We start from the raw sequence: 20785 nt of genomic DNA on the forward strand, positions 1-20785 counted from the left end.
GAACCTGACAGCACAGCCCCAAGGATGTTCAGAAGTACAAATGGGGAACGATATGACTGCGTCCTTCATGAAACTTCTCAAAGGAACTTCTCAAAAAAACTTGTGGAAAAAGAAGAGAATTTTAAAAGCTTAAAATTTGAGCAAAAATAGGTCAGCAAAGACTGTTGAAAGAGGTTTCTATAGAAAGGAGATGAAGGGGAGACGGAATCTGAGGGTAAAGAGCATTCAGGAAAAAGGGTGGAAAGTAATTCAAACCAGCACACGTGGTCAGTGCATCTGAAGTCACAGCAACCTGCATTTCAGTCTCATCAGAGATTGCAAGCAACCTGAGCACAAAAGCTATGGGCTAAAGAAATCCAAGAACCAGGAACACTGAGCACGCTGCCTATGCTGTACCCTTTTAAGCACTTACATAAATGCCAGTAACTTCAAAATTAACCTGCGAAGCCTATTCTGCATTAGCAGTATTTTAATTATATATAAGGCTTTAGGAAGTAAAAACAGGGTAGCAAGGCATAGGATATTAAAAGAGAACTGTACAATAGAAAAAAATTGAATACACTTGTGTAAAGAGAGAGAGGTGAGAAACGATAGGGTTAAAGACAAGAACATGTTAAAGCATATTAAAAAAGACAGTAAACAAGGAACTTCATTGTTACTGGCAGGGAAAAAATGCTAATGTTATTAATCATTTGAATTCGGTGACAGCCAGAAAAAGGGGAAAGGAAAAGAAAAAAAAAGGAAAAGGCCACACTCATAGCCAGAGAGCATCATCTGACAGTTTACTAGGCTTGTTTCCTGTTGGAATACCTGTAAGTTCAGAGACCCCGTTTCAACATACATTTTTCATAGTATCTACACCAAATCAGAGCCAGTGCAGAAAGAGGCGTGCAGGCACTGTGCACCTTGGAAAGGAATAAGTCTCTAATTTCTAATTAGTTTCCTAATAGTTATGAGGAGATTCTTAAAGCTAATTTGAATAGGACAACAATTATAATTACAAGCCAAATAGTGTTAGGCTGGAGCATGGTAATTTTCAAATCAGAAAAAGTATATTTTTAAATTTGTGAACATCTGTATACCTAGTTAAGTCCCAACCTACAGCACATACCTCTCAGCTACTGATTCCAACCTACACATTTCTATTTTTAAGCTGAGAATACCTTGTGGCATTTAAATTCCCTAGGAAAATCTCATACCACCCCCAGAGGTAATTTTTTTAGTCAGTCAAACTGGTTTTGCCATCAGAAAGACAACAGTTCCCATGATAAAAACTTTTTTATTTAATAGCTTCCTGTAAAAGTCATTTTTCCTTAGCTGAAACTCCAGCACTGATGTTATTAAAGCAACCTGAGCAGCTGTAAGTTACAGCTTTTTTCATTAATAGCGTTGGGCTTGTTATTAACAGCGTAAGTGATGTTTCTTATTTTATCAAACACGGCTGGGAAAAGGAACGATAACCAAAAATTATGCAGCAAATATCAAAACCTCCCTTCCTTAACAACATTTTTAAGCAGGAACAGACCCTGTAGTATTCACTTTTAGGACCTCCTTGTTGTGTTACACCACTTGCCATCACATTGGTCCAAAGAGTGGGCCAGGGACCAAAGTACCGCAGCCCCTCCATGAGGGAGCATGGCCAGGGCTCCCTCACTTCCAGCACAGGGCAGGATGGCCACAGGGCAGCACCGCAGAGCCACAGCTCGTAGCAGAGGTGCAAAAATTACTAGAGCTTCAAAAATGAAAGAAGTTCTCTCTCTTTCTCCCATACTCTCCAAGGACTTATTCAACCATGAAAAACATCTTCTGGTTACTTGTCGGGCTCTGTTCTCCAGAAACACATGCTCTTCTGTGACCAGCCAAGCAGAAGGGATGGAGTAACATCAGATTTATTTTTATAAATATCTGATACATGCATTTCAGGTTTAAGGTACTTGTATATTCACTAAAAGTGATTTTGGGATGCTTATTTGAAAACAATATTAGAATTCTTCTCTTCGTGATACTTCAGTTAGTTATATAAGGATTTCAGCAAGGCAAAAAAAGAAAGAAAAATGTCCCTGTAGGTTAGTTATATAAGCATCAACTTCAGAGCTCAATATTAAATATTTACACATTTTCAACGTATTCATGCAAGAAAAAAAAAAATTATATCTGAAAGCCCTGAATGCATAGACATTCCTCAGCCTGATCACAAACATTTGCAAGCAGAGAAACATTAATTTCAATCAACCCGACTTTATCCCTTAATCACTCAGCTTTAACAGGTGCAGTATGTCGAGCAAGATTCCCCTGACTAGCACGAAAGCGATGTATTTTGTAAATACTTGTCGAAGGGATGGTGTCCTAACTCCAACAAAGGCAGTGGAAGGGAACAGGATCGCCAAACTATTTCTTAAATATTAATAAATATTAATTTATATTAATTTCTTAAATATTTATATTTAGTTCTGTTTCCCTGTGTTGCCAAGGCAGAAATTTGAATCTCAAGAGTTGCACGGTAAAACCTTGACATCTGATTGCTAGTGTTTTACTGTACGTTGCTCAGAGCCAAAAGCATCTGGAAAATGTGGTCACGTATTCAATGGGTAAAACATGGTTTTCGAATGTAAGACTCAGACCAAGAAAGTTGCTCTCTGTGATTATTAATACGAGTTCAAATGCAGTTACTCAACAATGCTTATAAGGTCATATCCTAGTGGAGTTTTACTTATGGAATTAATTCTTTCAGAGAACTTCTCCCTGGAAAATATGTGAGAAGATTTCATATTTCATCCCAAAGTTCTAAATCTCATTACCTCATGTCCCCAGTTGAGAGTTAAGCAGTACTTGGCAACCTGCAAATCTATCTAACGAGCAATTTCTAAAAGCAACCCAGTTTTGTCGATGATCTACACATCTCTAATGAAGGGAAGGTATCTATGGGACTTAATTTTTTGCAGTCCAACACAGATTTGTAGAAACCAGATGTAGGTCACTTTACATTATGAAATAATTATTTAATTTGCAGGTCCCATGTGACACAAAGTGCACATTCTGCACTTTATAAGTTCATAATGTGTTGTTACTGAAGCCAGCCCAAGTCTAAAGCTCATGTCATTCATCAATATCACTGACATCCCATAACAAAGCTGCTCCCTAAGCATACTTCGTGAATAGGGTATGACAGTTTTGATGCAGTTGAACAAAAACAGAATGAAAGCACTCCTTGGACAAATGCTTGGCTCCAGAAAACTGATGTACCACTTCATCCCATCTTTATCTTTTTTTCTGCTTTTATTTTCCTACTTTTTTTTCTACTTTTTTTCCCCCTGAATCCATGGTGCACATAGTTTTATTTCCATACTTCTTTTAGACTTACCAGTTCTTGGGCAGAGAGCAATATTTAAATTGGGCTTTCCTCGCTGACTCTGAAAATCTGGGTATGAAACTGTTTTCTTTCTAATTGCTTCTTACAGAGACACCATTTCCAGTATTTCCAGATCTCCACATTGCAATAAAATGTTAAGTTACCAATTAAAAAAAAAGGGGGGGAGGACATCTCCAGACTACCAGATGAGCAGAACCTCACGAGTTCTATGTCATTAAAAAAAAGCATGGGTCCAAAGAAAGTAGAGGGAAGAGTCAGAAAGACAGAGACACCAACTGTATGCCCAACCAGAAGCTGAGAATCAAGAAGCGTGTAACTAGAAAGCTTCAGAAAAGGCAAAACCTACTAAATAAAATTTTAATGTAACCTTGAATAATCTTGAAGCACACCACTTGTAAGCATTTTAGAATATGGTTAAAAAAAAAAAGAAAAAAGGATAGCGTATCACAAAACAACCAATTCAATATATTCTCATCTCAATACTTACAAAAGAGCAGTTATGTTCACTAATTATCTTTACGGTAAACATGTTTGTTGTGTGATCCAGTACAAATTTGCAAAACAAGTGTTTTCACACCTTATCAAAAATACTTCTCCCACAATAATAAACAATCATAAACAGTTTCACAAGAATTGCTAAATATACGAGTAAAATCTTTTTAGAAGACGACAAAATAATGAAATTAAATAATCAGACTTCTCTTAAATTTTGCAAGTAATTAATTATTTAGATGTTAATGCAGGGAACTAAAGACCATCAGTCAGAGTCTAAGGTTTCCAGTAAGGATAACATATTCCATAGAGTTATGGAATTGGAATACAGCTTGTCTACCCTAGGAAGGCTGTGCTGGGATAATGTAACAACGAGCATTTCTAGTAAAGATATAGCTTACAAAAAGCTTAGTAGCTTACAAAAATCTGTTAAAAAAAAAAAAGCTAGCAAAAATTTGTTAGTATAATCTATAACCATTCCATAAAGAAATACATACTTATTATTATTTACCTGTGTCTACAGAGTAATTGGAAATACTTAATTCAAATGTAAAAAAAAATAATACATTTATCAAATAAAAATCTTTTGCTGTAACATTTCATTTCAGAACAAATATCAATGTCCTCAATTAAATTTCTGGTTAAGATTGAAAGTTTCTTTGCATGAAAAATTTAAGTCACTATTCCAAGAATGTAGTGTAGGCGTGCATGGTCTTAACCTTAAGCATGCTTGCTCATTCAATTTAGACTTTTTTCTGTTGAAAAACACTGAGAAAAATGGAAGATGTTGGTTCAGTTGCAATGCAGAATAAAAATATGTACCAATAATTTGCACTGAAGTTTTGTTTAGTGGCCAGCAAACCCTAGATTAACGGTTTCTGGAGATAGCTCTCAACTGCTTTGACTGTAACAGAAAAGTGCTTAAGTTTAGACGGCATCAACAACAGGGCAAAACAATTTATAGTAATAAAGAACACGGAGCACAATTAAGGGATTCCCCTCAGATGATGTTATTCAAGTGTCAGAACTATGAGAAAACTGAATGTAAAAGACAAACTCAATTTGAAAGATATATGTACTAATTTGGATTAATAATTTAGGAGACTATGATCTCAGGGAACTGCATGGGTTTTGAACGACTTTACTGGAATGCTAATATGAACGTCACTGGAGAACTCAGAATAAAATGGTGAGGGAAAGGAAGGCCTTTTTTTCATGATCATATATCCTAAGACCAAACTTAGAATAGGCTACCATGCCAATGCAAACAGCACATTATGAATAAAACTGATAGGAAGAAATTAGAAATTCTGTTAGCTTGATACTAGCAGTGAAATGGCTGTCCACATATTGACATTTTTTCACTCGGATACAGTTAAAGAAGTTGGACTTAGAATTCTACCCTTGCATTAAAAAATAAAATAAAATCACTCATAGGAAACACTGCAACTACTGGGAAAAAGTTATCTTAGGACAGCCTTATTAAACACAAATTGCCCACTTAGGGCCTGAACACGCTAGTGAAGAAAAAAGATTTATAATCTCAAGAAAATATAGTACGTTTGGAGTTAGAGCTATCTAGGCTTTCTTTGTATAAACAGGTCAGAAAAATAAAGCTGTGGTCATTTAAGTTAGGTTCTAGAAACAGGAGGAATGCTCCCATTTGTCATGTAGCAATCCCTGAAGATCTCCAGTACTTCTTAAGTATGGCTGGTTGGAGAGGAGGATTTGAACACTTCCTCAGCTACCACTCCCAGAACAGATCACTGAAAGCACACGAAAACACAAAAGCCCATGAAAATAAACAAATGCTTAACTGCAAAACTGGCTATCATCAAGGCTCTTGACTTTAAATCAACATTTCCCCAAGTATAAACCTGAGAAAAATTTTAAAAATTAATACAAATCAAAAACTATATATATTTCCAAATGCGTAAGCAGATTGGAGCTTTCTTGCTTACACTTCTACTACTTAATCCTTATAAACAAAGTCCATGCTCTTTCTGTCTGAAGCAGAGCAATCAGAATAGCAAATCGTTAAAGAAAGTTTTTAGGGTGGCTTCTTCCTGAGTAATGAATGTTTGTACTGTTCCATCATCCTCTGGTTGCACTCTAATACAGACAAAATGTACTTCCAAAAATATTGGCCCCCCCCCCTTTTTTTTTTTTTTGCTTTAAAATGAGATGTTCTAACCAAGACATTTTTAGAAAAAGACTATTTCACAGAAATGCTACCAAAAAGTTGCAAGACTGTATTGAAAAGAGTTGACTTTCCCTGGAAAACCTGACAGACATTTCATCAGGGCTTCTAAACAAAATCAAATGGGAGCACAACCTGAATATGCAATTGCTGACTGATGCACTTCTTCATACATCTGGAACACTTAAAAGAATAATTGTCAACTTTTTATAACCTACAAGCCCTGCAGAGAGAGTGTAAGGTTACTAAGAATAGGTTACTGATTTTTATTAGACCCCTTCAAAGTAATTCATGGATTCTCAGAGGTGTGCAGACCACAGCTTGAAAGCCACTGATTAAGAAAATTTGCAACTGAGTAGGCTTAAGCAACCCAGCACAGCTAAGATACTGCAAAATCAGAAAATTAAATCAACGCTCTTTTTTGTTAGGCTATGCCAATGTGCCTTAGACCCAGTTCTTGAAACACCTCAGCCTCTTCCAGTGCGGTGACTCCACTCAACGGTCATATTCATAGGAACAAGAGAGCCGGGTTGAGAAAGATAAAGGAGATTTATAGACCTCAGCCACAAAATCAGCTCATAAACTGATGTGTTTATTACTTGTATTAAATCCCTCGTCTTCTTTACTTCGTGCTATAAAGCTCTAAGAGGTGAAAATTCATGTTAGTAAAAGATTAAACTTTATATCATAATGTCTTGCACCATTAAAAAGTTCTATCAACACCAGTAAATAGTGTGCCCATGTAAAAGTAGATTTACAGTGCAAACCTAGGTGCTAAGGAAACATGTTTCTGGACCACATTTTTTCTCCAGTTTAGTTTCATCCCAAGTTGCACTTCCAGTCTGTGCACTCCCCAAAAGTACTCTGTAATGTGAATCAAAGCATGTTACCTGGGGACAAAAAGGAGATGTGATTTCTAAAGTATGCTGGGGATTCAAACTAAAAACTTAAAGTAGACTTCATTCAATCCTTCATTCACTGCCTGTGCTTACCCAACCATGGCTGCAGGGCTCAGCTCGACCTGCTCTGTGCCTGAGAAAGATTTCCAAAAAGTCAGGTGCATCTATGTAGATTTGAAGTTGAGAGATTTTAAAATTATTTGCCCACGATGCCAATTTAATGCCTTACTACACATGCACGTGCACATACTTGGTGATGATTTTTAAATATTTTGTCTGAATGGCCTCCTTTGTTTTCACCAGTTTCTCTGGAAAAACAGAAGCAGCAAAGTGCTGTATATCTCCCTTGTCAAAACAGTCTCGGTGTTTAAAAGATTATACCTGGTTTTGTTTTGTTTTCCAATCATCTCTGGTAAACACTGTTTTCCATGCAGGCTTTGGTTTTTCACACAATTTATTTGAATTCATGCAGACTAGTGGGCAAACAGCACCCTCCTTTGAAACTGTAGAAACAATCCTATCACCTGATCCAAAAATGCTTTCAATTAAAAAATGGGCACATAATAAATCGGTGTTTTGGGGAATTTGAAACGTAATTGAGATTCTAAAACTGCTGATTTAGAGCTGATTTCTAAATTCACAATTGAATAAGAGACCAATCAGTATTGCTGTACCTCACACTGTTTTATTTTATAAGCTATTAGTGTTAACTTTTCGCAATAGAGATGTTTTCAGAGCTTTTGGCTTGTCGCTGTTTTAGGAAAATTCTGTTTGTTTTTTTAATCACCAGATAAATTACTTTAAGAGAATTGTGGCTCCCTTTGTCAAGTTCAGTCTATTAACAGTATTCCTCTGTATTATTAATGTTTAAATTTTAAATTTCTACTGAAAAAGCTGAGTAAGTTCCCATGAATGCATTGGTATTTATAATCGTCTTCAAGTAGTTAAAATATGGCTGAAAATATAGTATGATAAACTGTTTTTCATACCCACGTAAGATATAACAAGAAGACAATGTGTTTAAATTCTTACAAGAGACATCTAGGCTATTCACCAGGAGTAACTGTCTCACTGCATGGATGCTTAAATAAATTATCTCAGAAAGACACAGAATTTCCATTACTGGAAACTTGGAGAAATAAGTATGATAAATTTCTGTCAAGAATGGCTTAAGTATTGTTGATAGTGCTTTTGAGTACAGGGACAGACTAAATGACCTCAAAGATCCCTTCAAATAGGTTTCCTCATATTCTGCCTCTTCTTGTTTGTCTTTGGATGCTTTCATCAGGCTGTGGCTTAACCAGGGAACAGAGACTGGAGCACTCCCTGATTTATAATACCCAGCACTCTTCTCCGCACAGCGCTCCTTATATAGGGAGTTCTGGGGAGGAAAAAGTAAATACAGCTTTGTTGCTCTGCACAGAATGAAGACAGACCGACAACGCACGCCCTCCGTTTCAGTCGCAGCCCTCCTAGCTTGCTGGCTGTGGGGGATGGTGCTCAGCCGCCCCCTGCATCCCTGTCCTCAGCACTTCTGCACAATCCCACAGGGTCAGCCAAAACAGTGCAGCCCCCGGCGCCCCCAAAGCCAGTTGGCACATGTTGGCAGGAACACCCCACTTTAGCCAGGCCTGTTACTCTCCCGGCACAAGGCAGCGGACACAGACACAGGTTGCTGCCCTCCCCAGATGGCACTTGTTGAGCCTAGGGAGTCCCAGTGGGCTCAGTTTGCCTCCTGAGGGGCCTCGCAGCTAAAGCTGAACATCGACTGGAGCCAGGCTCTTCCTGGCAAACTTCTACAAACAAGCCGCCAAACCATCCTTGCATGATGCTCTCTATGACCCCTTATTACCCCTCTGTGACCCCTTATTACCCAGGATTCTCAAATTCATATATTTTGGAGACCTAATCCTGAATCTGCCCTATCTTTTGAATACAGAAAACAGCCTAAAAGCACCAATTTTTCAGACATGAAATACTGTAATGACCTAATGACAACTTAAATGGGCATGACTTTTTCTTCACAAAAGCCTTTTATAAGTAGTGGAAGACAGCAAGACGATTTGTGCACAAGAGCTTGGACACACATATAATAGCTGGATGCTCCAACCTTCTCTGTTTTCCGTTCCCAGATATTTATTGCTTGTGTTGAATTTAAAAAATATATATAAATAATAATAATTAAAAAAAACAGGCTGGGATATTGTCATTAGAAGCCATATGCTGCTTCACCTCTTCCTAGCTTTGGGAGGAAGAAGGTTAAATGGGGGGGTGCTGTCAGAACAAGCTGTTTGTAAGGAGTGCAAATACCTCTGTGTTTCTCCTGTTTTCCAGGATGCCAACTGCTTCATCACTTGTACTGTCAGATGGATTGGACATCTTTAAAAATCCTCCCAGAATCTCCTGGTTTAATTTTTATAAAGAGCGATAAAAGTATGTGAGTGTTTGCAACAACATTACTCAAAAGTTGTTTTGGTGCCTCTGACATTAATCTATACTTTGAATTTCATCTAGTTTATATAAAAATGCTATTTCCTAATACCTGCACTTCTACTGCCTCACCTTTTCAGTTTTCTTCCTTGGACATCACAATTAAAACCTCCAGTGCACTGACAGCTGGGGCAGTGTTACTTATTTAGTAGCAATGATGGCAAGGATTCCTATTAGGATATATCAGCTTTTAAGGCTGTACTGACCTTATACCCCCATCATTCAACCTGTTTTTCCATCGATTCAGTATTCTACAGTGTCTGAAGGAGATTATGTAACACTTACAGAAAAATATACGTACATTAGGTTTTTATATCAAAAACAAAGTAATTTGAATGCTGAGACAAATGGGGGGAGGGGAGGGGTCCAAATCTGTTCTAATTAAGTACTATGGTGAAATTAATTTACAACTAAAACACTCTGAAGAACTATACCTGGTTTGGTACAAGATTACGTTGTACTATACAAATGGTTGACAATCCTTAAAAATTAAAACGAATGCTTACAGCCTGCAAATAGCACAGATAAAGGATACTGAAACGGCTGCCAGATTTCCCCGCTGTGCCAATAGGTGATTAGTTGACACTGACAGCGAGGATTAGAAGACAGTTCAGCTGTTCCCTTGACCTTTTGAGATATACAAGAGATTTGAAGATGTTTGCTAATTGTTGTTGTATTCAGCAGCTGCAACAAAATTCTGGAAATATTTAAATATTTTAAGTAATTATTTGGGGATGCTGGGTTTTTGTTTGTTTGTACTGACAGTTCATGAAGTAGGGTTGCAAACCAAGATTCAAATTACTGCACAGTACTAAAATGAATGAAATTTAGCTCATTTACTTTAAAAAGGCTTCAAATTTTCCACATCACATCTTGCTTTATGGAAAGAACTTAAAGAGATAATGCATTTTCAGTGTACAAAAACATTGCTTGATGATATTTTTTCTTTTTTTTTTTTAAATACAAAGTGCACTCTGGTTGTGGAATCAGTTTACATCTTAAGTGGGCTTCATAGCTGGCAGGCTGGCAAAAGAAAGTTGCTTACTGTTATGTACTGCTGTGATTTTAGGAAATTTGTAAAATAATGTTAACATTAGCCTTACAAACTGGATTTTTATGCCACCTGCATTTATGCATTTTAAGGTACTCTATGCTATCACATGTAAAATCTGTGGGTTTTTTTGTTTTTGTTTTTTGTGTGTTTTTTTTTTGAAAGAGATTTAAAGTTGCCACAAAAATACATAATTAACTTTATTCAGCTGATTAATTCACTTATCAATCAAATATACTAAATTCATACTTTTGAAATCCAGGAAGACAGATTTTTAGAGACTGGAAGATATAGGAAACATCTTCCTCTGGAAATCTTTGTCCTTGGATCTTGCATTGGCCCTAAGCATTTCTCAGTATGTAAGTATAGCAAAGGACTTAAAATAGAAGGATATATAGATAGAAAGATAACGCACACTTCATTAGCCATGCAAGGCCTACTGAATTCAAAGGTTAAGGAAAATGCATGATGAATCCCCAAACACGGACTATATAGGTAAAGACAAGTAAAAATTGATAAATGCTGCATTAAAACTTCAATTTATATTCAATTACACTCATTATGTCTCACTAGGAAGTAAATGAACTGAACATCTTAAGAGGATGACTCAGGATTTTCATGTGGTTATTTATCTGAGGTTACTTTTAATTAAGTTTAATTAAATTTGGTTAAAGTTCCTCAATAATCACTGCTATTACTTTAACTTTTTTGAAACAACTGCTTGTCTCCTAGGATCATTTGAGCAACGGGGAAACACAGGTATTTCTTGTTTAAATAACACCTTGAGCCATACATAGATTTTCTACTGCTCATTTCTAATACTAAGGCAAAGCAAATGATCAACATTAATAAAAACAATAAAACCAACATGTTCACATTTGGCAGGAACTGGTTGTATTCTACCGCAGAATTTGACAATACTGAGTACCATTCCCAACAGCAGATGAGCTGGTAGTGCTCCTGCAGAGCTAACCCTGCTATTCAGTTTATATCCAATGTTTGCTTCCTGTCCAAATGACACCTGTGTGTTTCTTCTGAGCCAGTATGTGTCTGCATACGCAAAAACATATTTCAAGGTTTCCCCAACAGGCATTTTGGACTTATACAATTTAAGAATAAGTTGATTTCATCAGAAAAAATGTAAAATTTATAGAATCCCCACAGAAAAAACAAAAGAACCTACTAAGGCATTGCTTTGTAGAAAGAAAATAGGAAAAGTTTGTGATCTGAGCAATAATTCTAATGAAGAAAAACATTTCTGTGAGAGCAGGGGAAGGGGAGGGGAGGGGAGGGAAGGGGAGGGGAGGGGAGGGAAGGGGAGGGGAGAATTGGATGCTAAAGGACAGAGAGATTCCAAATATCAGCTACCTGAAAACACTAAAAAAATGCAGCTCTGTCACAGCTGTTGGCAAAAAAAAAAAAAAAAAAAAAGGAAGGGAAGCAAATCACATATTAAAAACCCACAAAAATAGAAGATTTTTTTGTCAAATCCATGGTCAAGTGTGTCGTTGTACATGGCAACACGGAAAGGGCCTTTTTCCTTCCTCTACCACATTGACTGAATTACAGAGCCTGCCTGTTCATCTTCTAAGCCCCAGCATTCATCCTCGTGGGGAGGTTGGAAAGTGATGCACTGCCTTCCTTCCAAACAGAAAGGAAACACACATCTCTTGCATGCCAATAAATTGAAGAAATTAACCTCTAAGAGTTGTCCCCAGGGCAATACAGCTGTGAGCCATTATTTCTTGTGATAGGGCCAATTTTTTTTTTTCTTTTCTTCCCTCTCCATTGTCCCATATTCTTAACATGCATCTGATATCTGCCGATTTGGCATGGCAGGCTGGGATTTCTAGTTCCATCCCCCAGCACAGGGAAAATTTCTCTCTATGCAGAGAAATGCGCACAAGAGCAGAAGACAAACCCTGCACATACACCTGAAGATCGTATGAAACTGGTGTAGGACCTTAGTTGACTGACAAATACAGATAATGGAGGGGTAGACATCACCCTTGGGTTAAAAATAAACCAATAAATAAATAAATGAAAGAAAAACAATTTATGGAAACAGTTCAATGTTGGATGGGAAACTTCAGCTGATTATACATACAACTACAGAATAATTAACAAAACTCTTAACAAAGACTTTAGAGTTGTATCAGAAAGGTAGTATTTCTTATTTACTCCTGGATGCAGGGAATGTCTGCTGTGTATCACCAGAACAAAATTCCCTTTAGAAGGCTAGGTGTCACAGCTGAAGCAATAATACCACCAACTGATGCAAGGAAAGACAAGAGTTGGAACCATGAAAAGATAACAACAGCATTTTGAAATGTTTTAAAGGAATGAAGTCTTAATTGCGTGCTATTACTTGGTTTTGTTCGTTTGTTTTTTAAATACAAGAAATCCCATAACACTTACTATAAGTGCTGGGGAATTGGGACAGGTGACATCTTTATAACATGACCCTGCAGTTGAGCCTTGCTGAAAGCCAGCAGAGCGCCTACTGCAGCCATTCTGCTCCAGCAGAATTTGCAGTGAGGGGAGGGAACTTGCAAAGAGGATTGGATTGACCCAAATCAGCTGAAGTCTTAAAATAAACAAATAAAGTGTACACTAGTATAGACTACAAACTGGATAGAAATTCATGCCACCTGGTATTCAATTCAGCACTTTCACTCCTAAGAGAAGTTTCTTGCTAGCTGCTTTATATTCTTATATATATTTATATACCTGTAAATATGAAATGTTTACTTTTTTATACCCTTCTGCAGATACCTGCACTAATCACTGTTCCAAATCTCTCCCACTGTGACATATTTCTACAGAATTGCTCACTGTGATGAAATGTCAAGAGACATATTTTGACTCATGTCTTCACAGGCAGTAGCACGAGAGGAGATGAGAACAGCACAGTGTTTTGGATCTTAAGCAATAGATCTGCACAAGGTGGGGGTGAGTTGCTCAGGTTGTTTTTTTTTCCCCCTTTAAGACTTATTTTTATAGATATTTAATCTGAACAACATCTTTGCTTCTACAGTAGAGGTATCTACAAGTAGATGCATTTACATCTATTTGGCAAATACCCCACCGGTGGGCATGTTGGCGCTTTCATTTCCATGTCTGACTGTGACTTGCTGTCCCTTTGGTCCATGCACACGTCCTTGTTCAAGGTCTGCATATAAGGAGTATGAGATGTGCTAGGGACACGCAGAACAGTTGTACCAGATGTGTTAGGGACACGCAGAACAGTTGTACCATGAGGACCATCACAACTGGGCAGCTCAGCATGGAAAGAAGGTGAGCAACCACCCTCCCAGGCACTGCAGAACAGCTGTACCTTCTCACCCGTACAGGTGCCCTTTCTCATTTAAATCTCCTATTGACCAAGCAATGGGGTACGTTATAGGAATGATAGGGAAATGCCTGAATGGTGAACCAGCAGAAATATTATCTCCTGTAAGAAAACTAAGAGGTCAACAGGCATCCCAGCTGCGGCTCCGAGCAGCGGCATATCAACACCACCACAGGTTAATGCATCTGACTTGGGAGGTTCAGATTTCAGGGTACTGTGCCCTGCTTGTGCATTTGTTCCTGTTCATTAGCTTGTTGCATGAGTAACGGGAAGGCTAACCCAGCCAAACCTCTGCTGAGCAGTATTGCGCAACAAAAGCTTTGCTTTCAATACAGAGTTTTGCCTTGGGAATTTCAACCAAAACTACCTCAAATCAAAAAGACTTCTCATTTTTTTCTCCCTCACCTAAATTGCAAAGAACTGTATGCTAGACAATAAATGTTATGCCTGTGGCTTCACACTGACAGCTGGGACTTCAAAACATCTCACCTCGGGCTACTTTTTCCCTCCCTTGTAATTCACATAAGGAAACAGAATTCAAGGAAGAAAACTTCAACAGCTTGTTGCAGTCATGTAAATAGTAAATGACTGTCAGGTGTTGATATCAGGGTTTTGCGACAGGGTAATAGGAGCCACATGTGAAACAAGGCCTGAAGGACAGTAACAAGGGAGAGGATTCAAGGCTCAGAAGTTGCTAGTGAAGGTGTTAACAGAAGGCTGAAAACTTTTAACCAGTTCACAACACCAGTAAAGATGGGGGATGCACCAAGGCTGGGCAGTACTGCTAATCCACAGGGCAGACTGTATGAAGGTGGCTATGGGGAAGAGATCTACAGGGAGGGGGTTCAAAAAAAAAAAAAAAAAAAGCAGATTCCTTCAGCTCCGTAGCACTGCAATTTCTCACTTCCATGGGGGTTCTCACCCAGTCTGAGCTCCCTTTCCCAGAGGCTGTTTCATTTCCACAAACAATTTGATGGTTTGAGACCACAGTTTGGGTAGCTGATCTCAAACAGCCGTTCTTTCTATTTATATACTGGCTTTAAAAACAGCATTGACACTTCTTTAACAAATGTATGCAAAAATTATTTCACCATATACTGATACAGAAAGACAAACATTCAAATATGGTCCTGGACTAACTCTAATCTACACAGCAAAGACAAACAAACAAACCACCATGTAACCAGGCTCCCATATATTCATTAAATCCCTTTCACATATCACAGGCTCACTATTATGTTTGCTCAGAGTCTGTAATCTGTTAACCCACGACACTGAAGGATTTTGTTCCGAGGCACAAAGTATTTTCAGCTTGCCTAAGTCACATCCCTGTGTAATCACCATTAGAGCAGTGACTACATCTGCACCGGCAATTTTCTCTCAAAATACATTTACTGAAACACAGCAGCAGTTTTGCACTTTTTTGAAAGAGTGGAAAAATGATTGTGTGGATCAGTAATGAGAGCAGTAATTGCCACAGGGCTGACAATAATTTATGCAGAAGTTCTCAATTGCTCCTAATGGCCTGTCAGATGGTAAAAGGGAATGCAAAGCAGATCATAAAAACAACTCTAGCGTAGCTTCGGAGAACAGAATTCTTGAAACTTTCAACTCTTACTAAGAAAAGTGAAAAATACAGGAGCTGAACTGGCTTCTGGAGAAGCAATAAAAACAAACTACACTATTATCTAGTAATTCACATAGATAAGATTTTGTGATAGCAGGAAAAAAAAAAAAGATTGTTTTCCAAGATTTATTCATATCTTAAATGCAGGAGAACAAAATCTTCAGGTACTACCAACAGCAGATTACTACCACTACTAGTTCCGAGATTGGTTGAGGAAGGTAGCTACTGGTTCTTCAAAACCACAGAAATATTCCTCATTTCCAATGGTGTGAAGTGAATGCAACTCAGAAAGTAATAACCTACTTACTTTTCTAAAGACAATACCAAACTGCGCTAGAGCCATTTGGAAGTGCAGTTATACTAGTCAGAGGACTTACGCTTTGGTAATGTATCAACACGTATAGTTTAAAATTGGAAAACAGTCCAACACACAGAAAAACATTTAATCTTATAGCTGCCTAACACAAGAAAGCACACTGACATATGCATAGATTACACTGTACTGCTAGACAAGTTTCCTGAAGCAATTCAGGCACTCTAATGTTTTTTGTTTGTTTGGTGTTTTTTTTTTTTTTGATCTGTGCATTTTATCCCATATTCCTCCTACAAACACAACACACAAGAAAAAGCATTTTGCACTTAAACTACAGAAACTAATTCCATTACAGCTTCAAAACTTAAAGTAGGTTTCAAAACGAATTGCATCTCTTCTAAAAAATTAAGGAAGACTTCAACTTATCATATTAACTAATAAAATATCTTCCAGGAAAACAGTTCTAAAAATGGGAAACCAGAGACCATTGAATGAAATGCTGTGCTGTGGGAAAACACAGACACATTTTCCCAGGCTGTACTGCTGAGCTTTTCAGACTGTCCCAGAATTTCAGATGTGTCATACATTCCCATGGGAAAAGAAACATTTTAAATACAATATCAATAATAATAATAACAAAAGTAATAATAAAAATCATGGTCTGATGACAGAACTCACCTCTTCCTAAAACCTCGTAACAATCTTACTTTTAAAATATTTTCAAAAAAAAATTCCCACAAAGTAAATTTATAAATAAGAGGGTAGTCTGCACATTTGTGCCTAAGAAAAAAAGTTTGCAGAATTGAAATCTTAATTTTGTAAACCATTTTTCATGGTTTACAATGTCCCCAAGGTATCCTACTGTGCCCAGGTATGAGGTAATGAAAATAAATGTTTTCTTCGGTTAAAAAAAATAAATTACTTCTTTCCCTTCTCATGCCTACATCAGAGACCTGCTGAAATTGATAACAACATATTCAATGTTCAGTGAGAAAGCAACAAAAGATTCCTGATTACATAGAAATGATTAAAGAATCATAAATATGCTACAAGAGCTATGCATAGCTACGTGCTCATTCTGCTCGTGAATGGTAAAGGAAAAAGGAAGGGTCTTCAAGGAAAGTAGCCAAAGGAAACTGAAGCAAATGTAAAAAGCATTTCAAGGTTATATTTAGAGGAAGACATTCTTCATACGTTTGCCAAGCTATTCACGTCATTTCACACATCATGTTTTATCCAGCTTTATAAGTCTATGAGAGAACAGGAAAGAAAAAATCTGGATCGGTTGCCAGAAATGGAAATCTTGCATTTATGCAGAGGAACGAATATTTTAAGCATGTGAATTCAAGAGTACTTTCAAAGGGGGGTGGGGGGGTGCTTAAAACCTTCTACAGATATCACAGAAGGATCCTGCAGTTTATAGCTTAGAAGTAACATGACCTAGCTTCTATTACTCTCTGTCCAGCTAGGCTTACTGGCCTTTAGCTATGTCACTAAAAATACTCAAATGATGGAATTTCAGTAAGTTCAAGTCTTCAGCTGGTATAACCCAGCTGAAGACCTGCCCATGTTTATGTATATAGGCTACATCAGTTACATAAGCAATCACATATTTCTCCTCTATAACATGCTAAACAATAATCTAAGATTAATAAACACCAACCACAAGCTCAAATGTGAAAACAAATACTCAAGTTTTATAAAAATATTATGATTTTAACTCAGCACACGTCACAAAGGTCAACCGTTTGCATAAAGAAATGTCAAGCATGCAAATAATACATCACTACCAGATGTAGTGGTAATAGGAACAAATGAAATGGAAATTTCCTGTTGGTGACCTTCTGGAGGGTAGGGATGGAATCAATTTGAGATATAGGACCATTTTCACTTAAATCTATGCAAACGACTTCAATAAAGAGTTTCTTTTTACCTTCATTGCCTTCTCCAGGTGGCTGGTAAAATGAGAGCCCCAAAGATATGATGGCTGCAATTTCCAAGATTATAAGAGTCACGTCCTGCAGCGCTTCCCAGACTAGCTGTAAGAATGTTTTTGGCTTCTTTGGGGGAATGAAGTTTTTCCCAAAAATAAGCTTTCTTTTTTCTAGATCTGCAGCAGTGCCAGCTAATCCTGTAAATTAAAAAATTAAAAATTAAAAATGCAGGGAAATAGAAAATAACCATTTATATCTGCTTTTCTATAAATTGTTTCTTCAAGTACAACTACAAGCTGTACGAACCATGGCATATTAACAAACAGGCAGATTTTCCATTTATATTTTGCTTTTGCAAGATGACTTGCCTTTACTTTCTGAATGGAATCCTTAAGGACTTTGTTTAGTACTAATTCCTGCCACTTTTGTTCCTAAACCAGTCTGTGAATTACTAGGCTTACTTTAATAAGATCTATATATATACATACAAACATATATACATGTAAGCAATGACTTCTGAAAACATAATTTATTTGGACTTTATGATCTATTTGGGATGCGGCTGGAATAGCTGTTGGCAGCTTTTGATAACATCAGAAGCAGCATATCTTTGTTCAGACCTCAGGTTGATGACCTCAAAGTAGAACTCAATAAAGCATGTCATGTTCTCCATCAAAGCAACTGCTCTTGCTGCATAGGTACTGTCACATAATTGCTGGAGTGAACTGTGTCAAATTTTGTCCCTGAGAAGACAGCCACAGTGACAGGATATATGTGTAAAGAAGGAGGAAACATAGGTTCCTTAAATCTGTATAAAAGTGTAGGTTTTCTGCATGATACTTCAAGTTAAGAGCATTTCAATGTAAGGATGCAATGTAAGAATGTGAATGAAGCTGTGCTGAAGAGTTCCAACCTTTCACTTAGGTGCTTTTTTTTTTTTTCCCCTGTGTTTTAATTATATCAAGTCTGTGCATGTCTATCACCTTTTCTGTTAAAAAAAAAAAAGCTACAAAATACTTGCAAGTGTTCAGGTAGAATAACTGTACCTATATACTGCTCTCAGCAGCATAAGGAACTGCAGTAAAGTAGAGAGGTTACAGGTATCTGTCAAATAATATTTCCATCTGTTGAAACATTTACAAAACTGTAGGTTTTGAATGCAATCAGCAACACAAAATTATTCACACTTATTCACACTAAGATGACAATGAAAATATTTCCACTGAGGGTTGACCTCAGAGGACCACTACAAAGGTGCTTGCAAGAGAGCAAGAGGAAACCATCCCATGTTGTAAGGCTTCCCATCACTCCTCTCCTTGCACAGATCAAGGTAACTCCTTCCCTTCCTCTAAAGTACATTGACACCTACAGGTACTTGAAGAATAGAAAGACCTCTTACAAGCATCTCCAAGACACCAAGCAGAAGAAACAAGGATCCCAACATGCTAATGACACCCAGCTTTATGTCCCAGCCATTGAGGACTGGCGCTACCATTCCCAGCACCACGGTGCACACATGCCAGATGAAAGCACCAGCCCAGGCATCATTTCCTCAAGACTAAAGTGATGCTTTGCTGAACGTATCAATCCTGCCACAGTACAGCCACAGCCGACTCACCTTTCACTTCGAGTATATAATTACTAATTACAACTGCTGTGTAGTTTCTGGCTCTTGGTTAACTCATCAAACTTTCATTTCACCTTCAGTTTCTACGAAACACTATCCTCCCCTCCCAGGTAAAGACATGCTGTAGTTATTATTGCCTCGCTCAATTTAATTTTCAGTACCTACTGCTTAGTGAGACTACAACACAGGTTGCAGCCCCTACAAAGTGTGCCTATGCCCATCTCTGCAATTCAGACAATCACGTCAGACTTCTCAGCTCCTCTGTGAGTTCTCAGTCAGCTTCCAATGCGGGCTAAAGGCTTTACCCCTGTGAAATGTGAATAGCAGATGATGAGCCATTTGGGTAGTTACCCTTTTGTGAACCAATGTAAATCAGAGAAGTTAAGGCAACAAAGGTGGGAGATCAGAGGAGTCACTCGCCACTGATGGGATCTGACATAGGGACAAGCCTTCAGGAGAAATGAAACAAGTCCAATTTGATCAGCTTCCAGAGGGCTGCAAAGCCCTTTAATACAAAACAGAGTTTTCACTAAAAATAACATGCACAATTTGTATTAGTTCCCCAAAACATAACCTACCCCAGATACTGCAGTGACTTCATACATGAAGGGGACAGTGCATCAACACCATTGACAGTGGCAGGAATTTCTTGCAGAAACGTTCATATAATGCATCTACAAGCAGCAGAAAGACCTCAAATGCATATTGGAAAGCAGAAGAAAAATACATCTTCAAAAGGAGTATTTCCCAACACAGAACATATGTGCACAGCAGCAGGCCAGCTCCAGCAGGTAAGCAGATGACTGGGTACTCAGCCGCGGGAAGCCACGGCTGAAACAGCACAGGAAATAGCTGCCCTAGTTTTGAACAATCCTAATTACATTTACCTAGCCTTTTACGATGAATTTACCACTTTGCAAACTGCATTATGTACTTTATTGTCAATAAGCCACAAAAGGTATGCGTGTCCTGTCCTATGCTACTGATCATAGCACATACGGTATTTCATATGTACATACTAAGAAGCCTCCAAAGCAAAGGAAAGAGAGAGACTGGAACTCAAAGAGCTGCTGCTTCTCTAACACACATATTGTCCACTGATACTGAAATTTATGCACCATAAGGTTGAGGACTAGGCGGGGCATAAAGAATCTATGTCCACCATTGTTTTCCAGTCTATGTAACCTATGTTAGATTTTAGATATAAATTTTATTTAACTGTGCTCTTTCTTCTTTAATTATGGCATTTATTTTCTTGTGAATTATTTAGAAATGCTGGAAAATGACATTCAATGTTCAGTTCAAACCAAAAGGTTTCCGTTCTCCCAAGTTGTGGCCCTCACTTTAAGAGCCCTATTCAATTCATATTATTTTTTCCCTCCCTCTGAATATCAGGAGCTGACAAACTCCTGGATTTCCAGAGTAAGAGG

At 37.7% G+C, this 20785-nt stretch overlaps 1 protein-coding gene across 21 annotated transcripts in view; it reads right to left on the reverse strand.

Moving 5' to 3' along the window:
- Window positions 1-20785, reverse strand: part of ATP2B2 (ATPase plasma membrane Ca2+ transporting 2) — a 417587-nt gene that overhangs the window by 107556 nt on the left and 289246 nt on the right. For all 21 annotated transcript variants that reach the window (XR_005822948.1, XM_040568574.1, XM_040568590.1 and 18 more), the window contains one exon: window positions 17728-17925. Coding sequence is in view for 20 of the 21 variants with exons in the window: in XM_040568574.1 (XP_040424508.1) it covers window positions 17728-17925 (198 nt within the window). In the remaining variant the exon portion in view is untranslated. The remainder of the gene's footprint in view (window positions 1-17727; window positions 17926-20785) is intronic.

The sequence above is a fragment of the Cygnus olor genome, chromosome 10, assembly GCF_009769625.2.
Source record: "Cygnus olor isolate bCygOlo1 chromosome 10, bCygOlo1.pri.v2, whole genome shotgun sequence".
NCBI classification, from domain to species: domain Eukaryota; kingdom Metazoa; phylum Chordata; class Aves; order Anseriformes; family Anatidae; genus Cygnus; species Cygnus olor.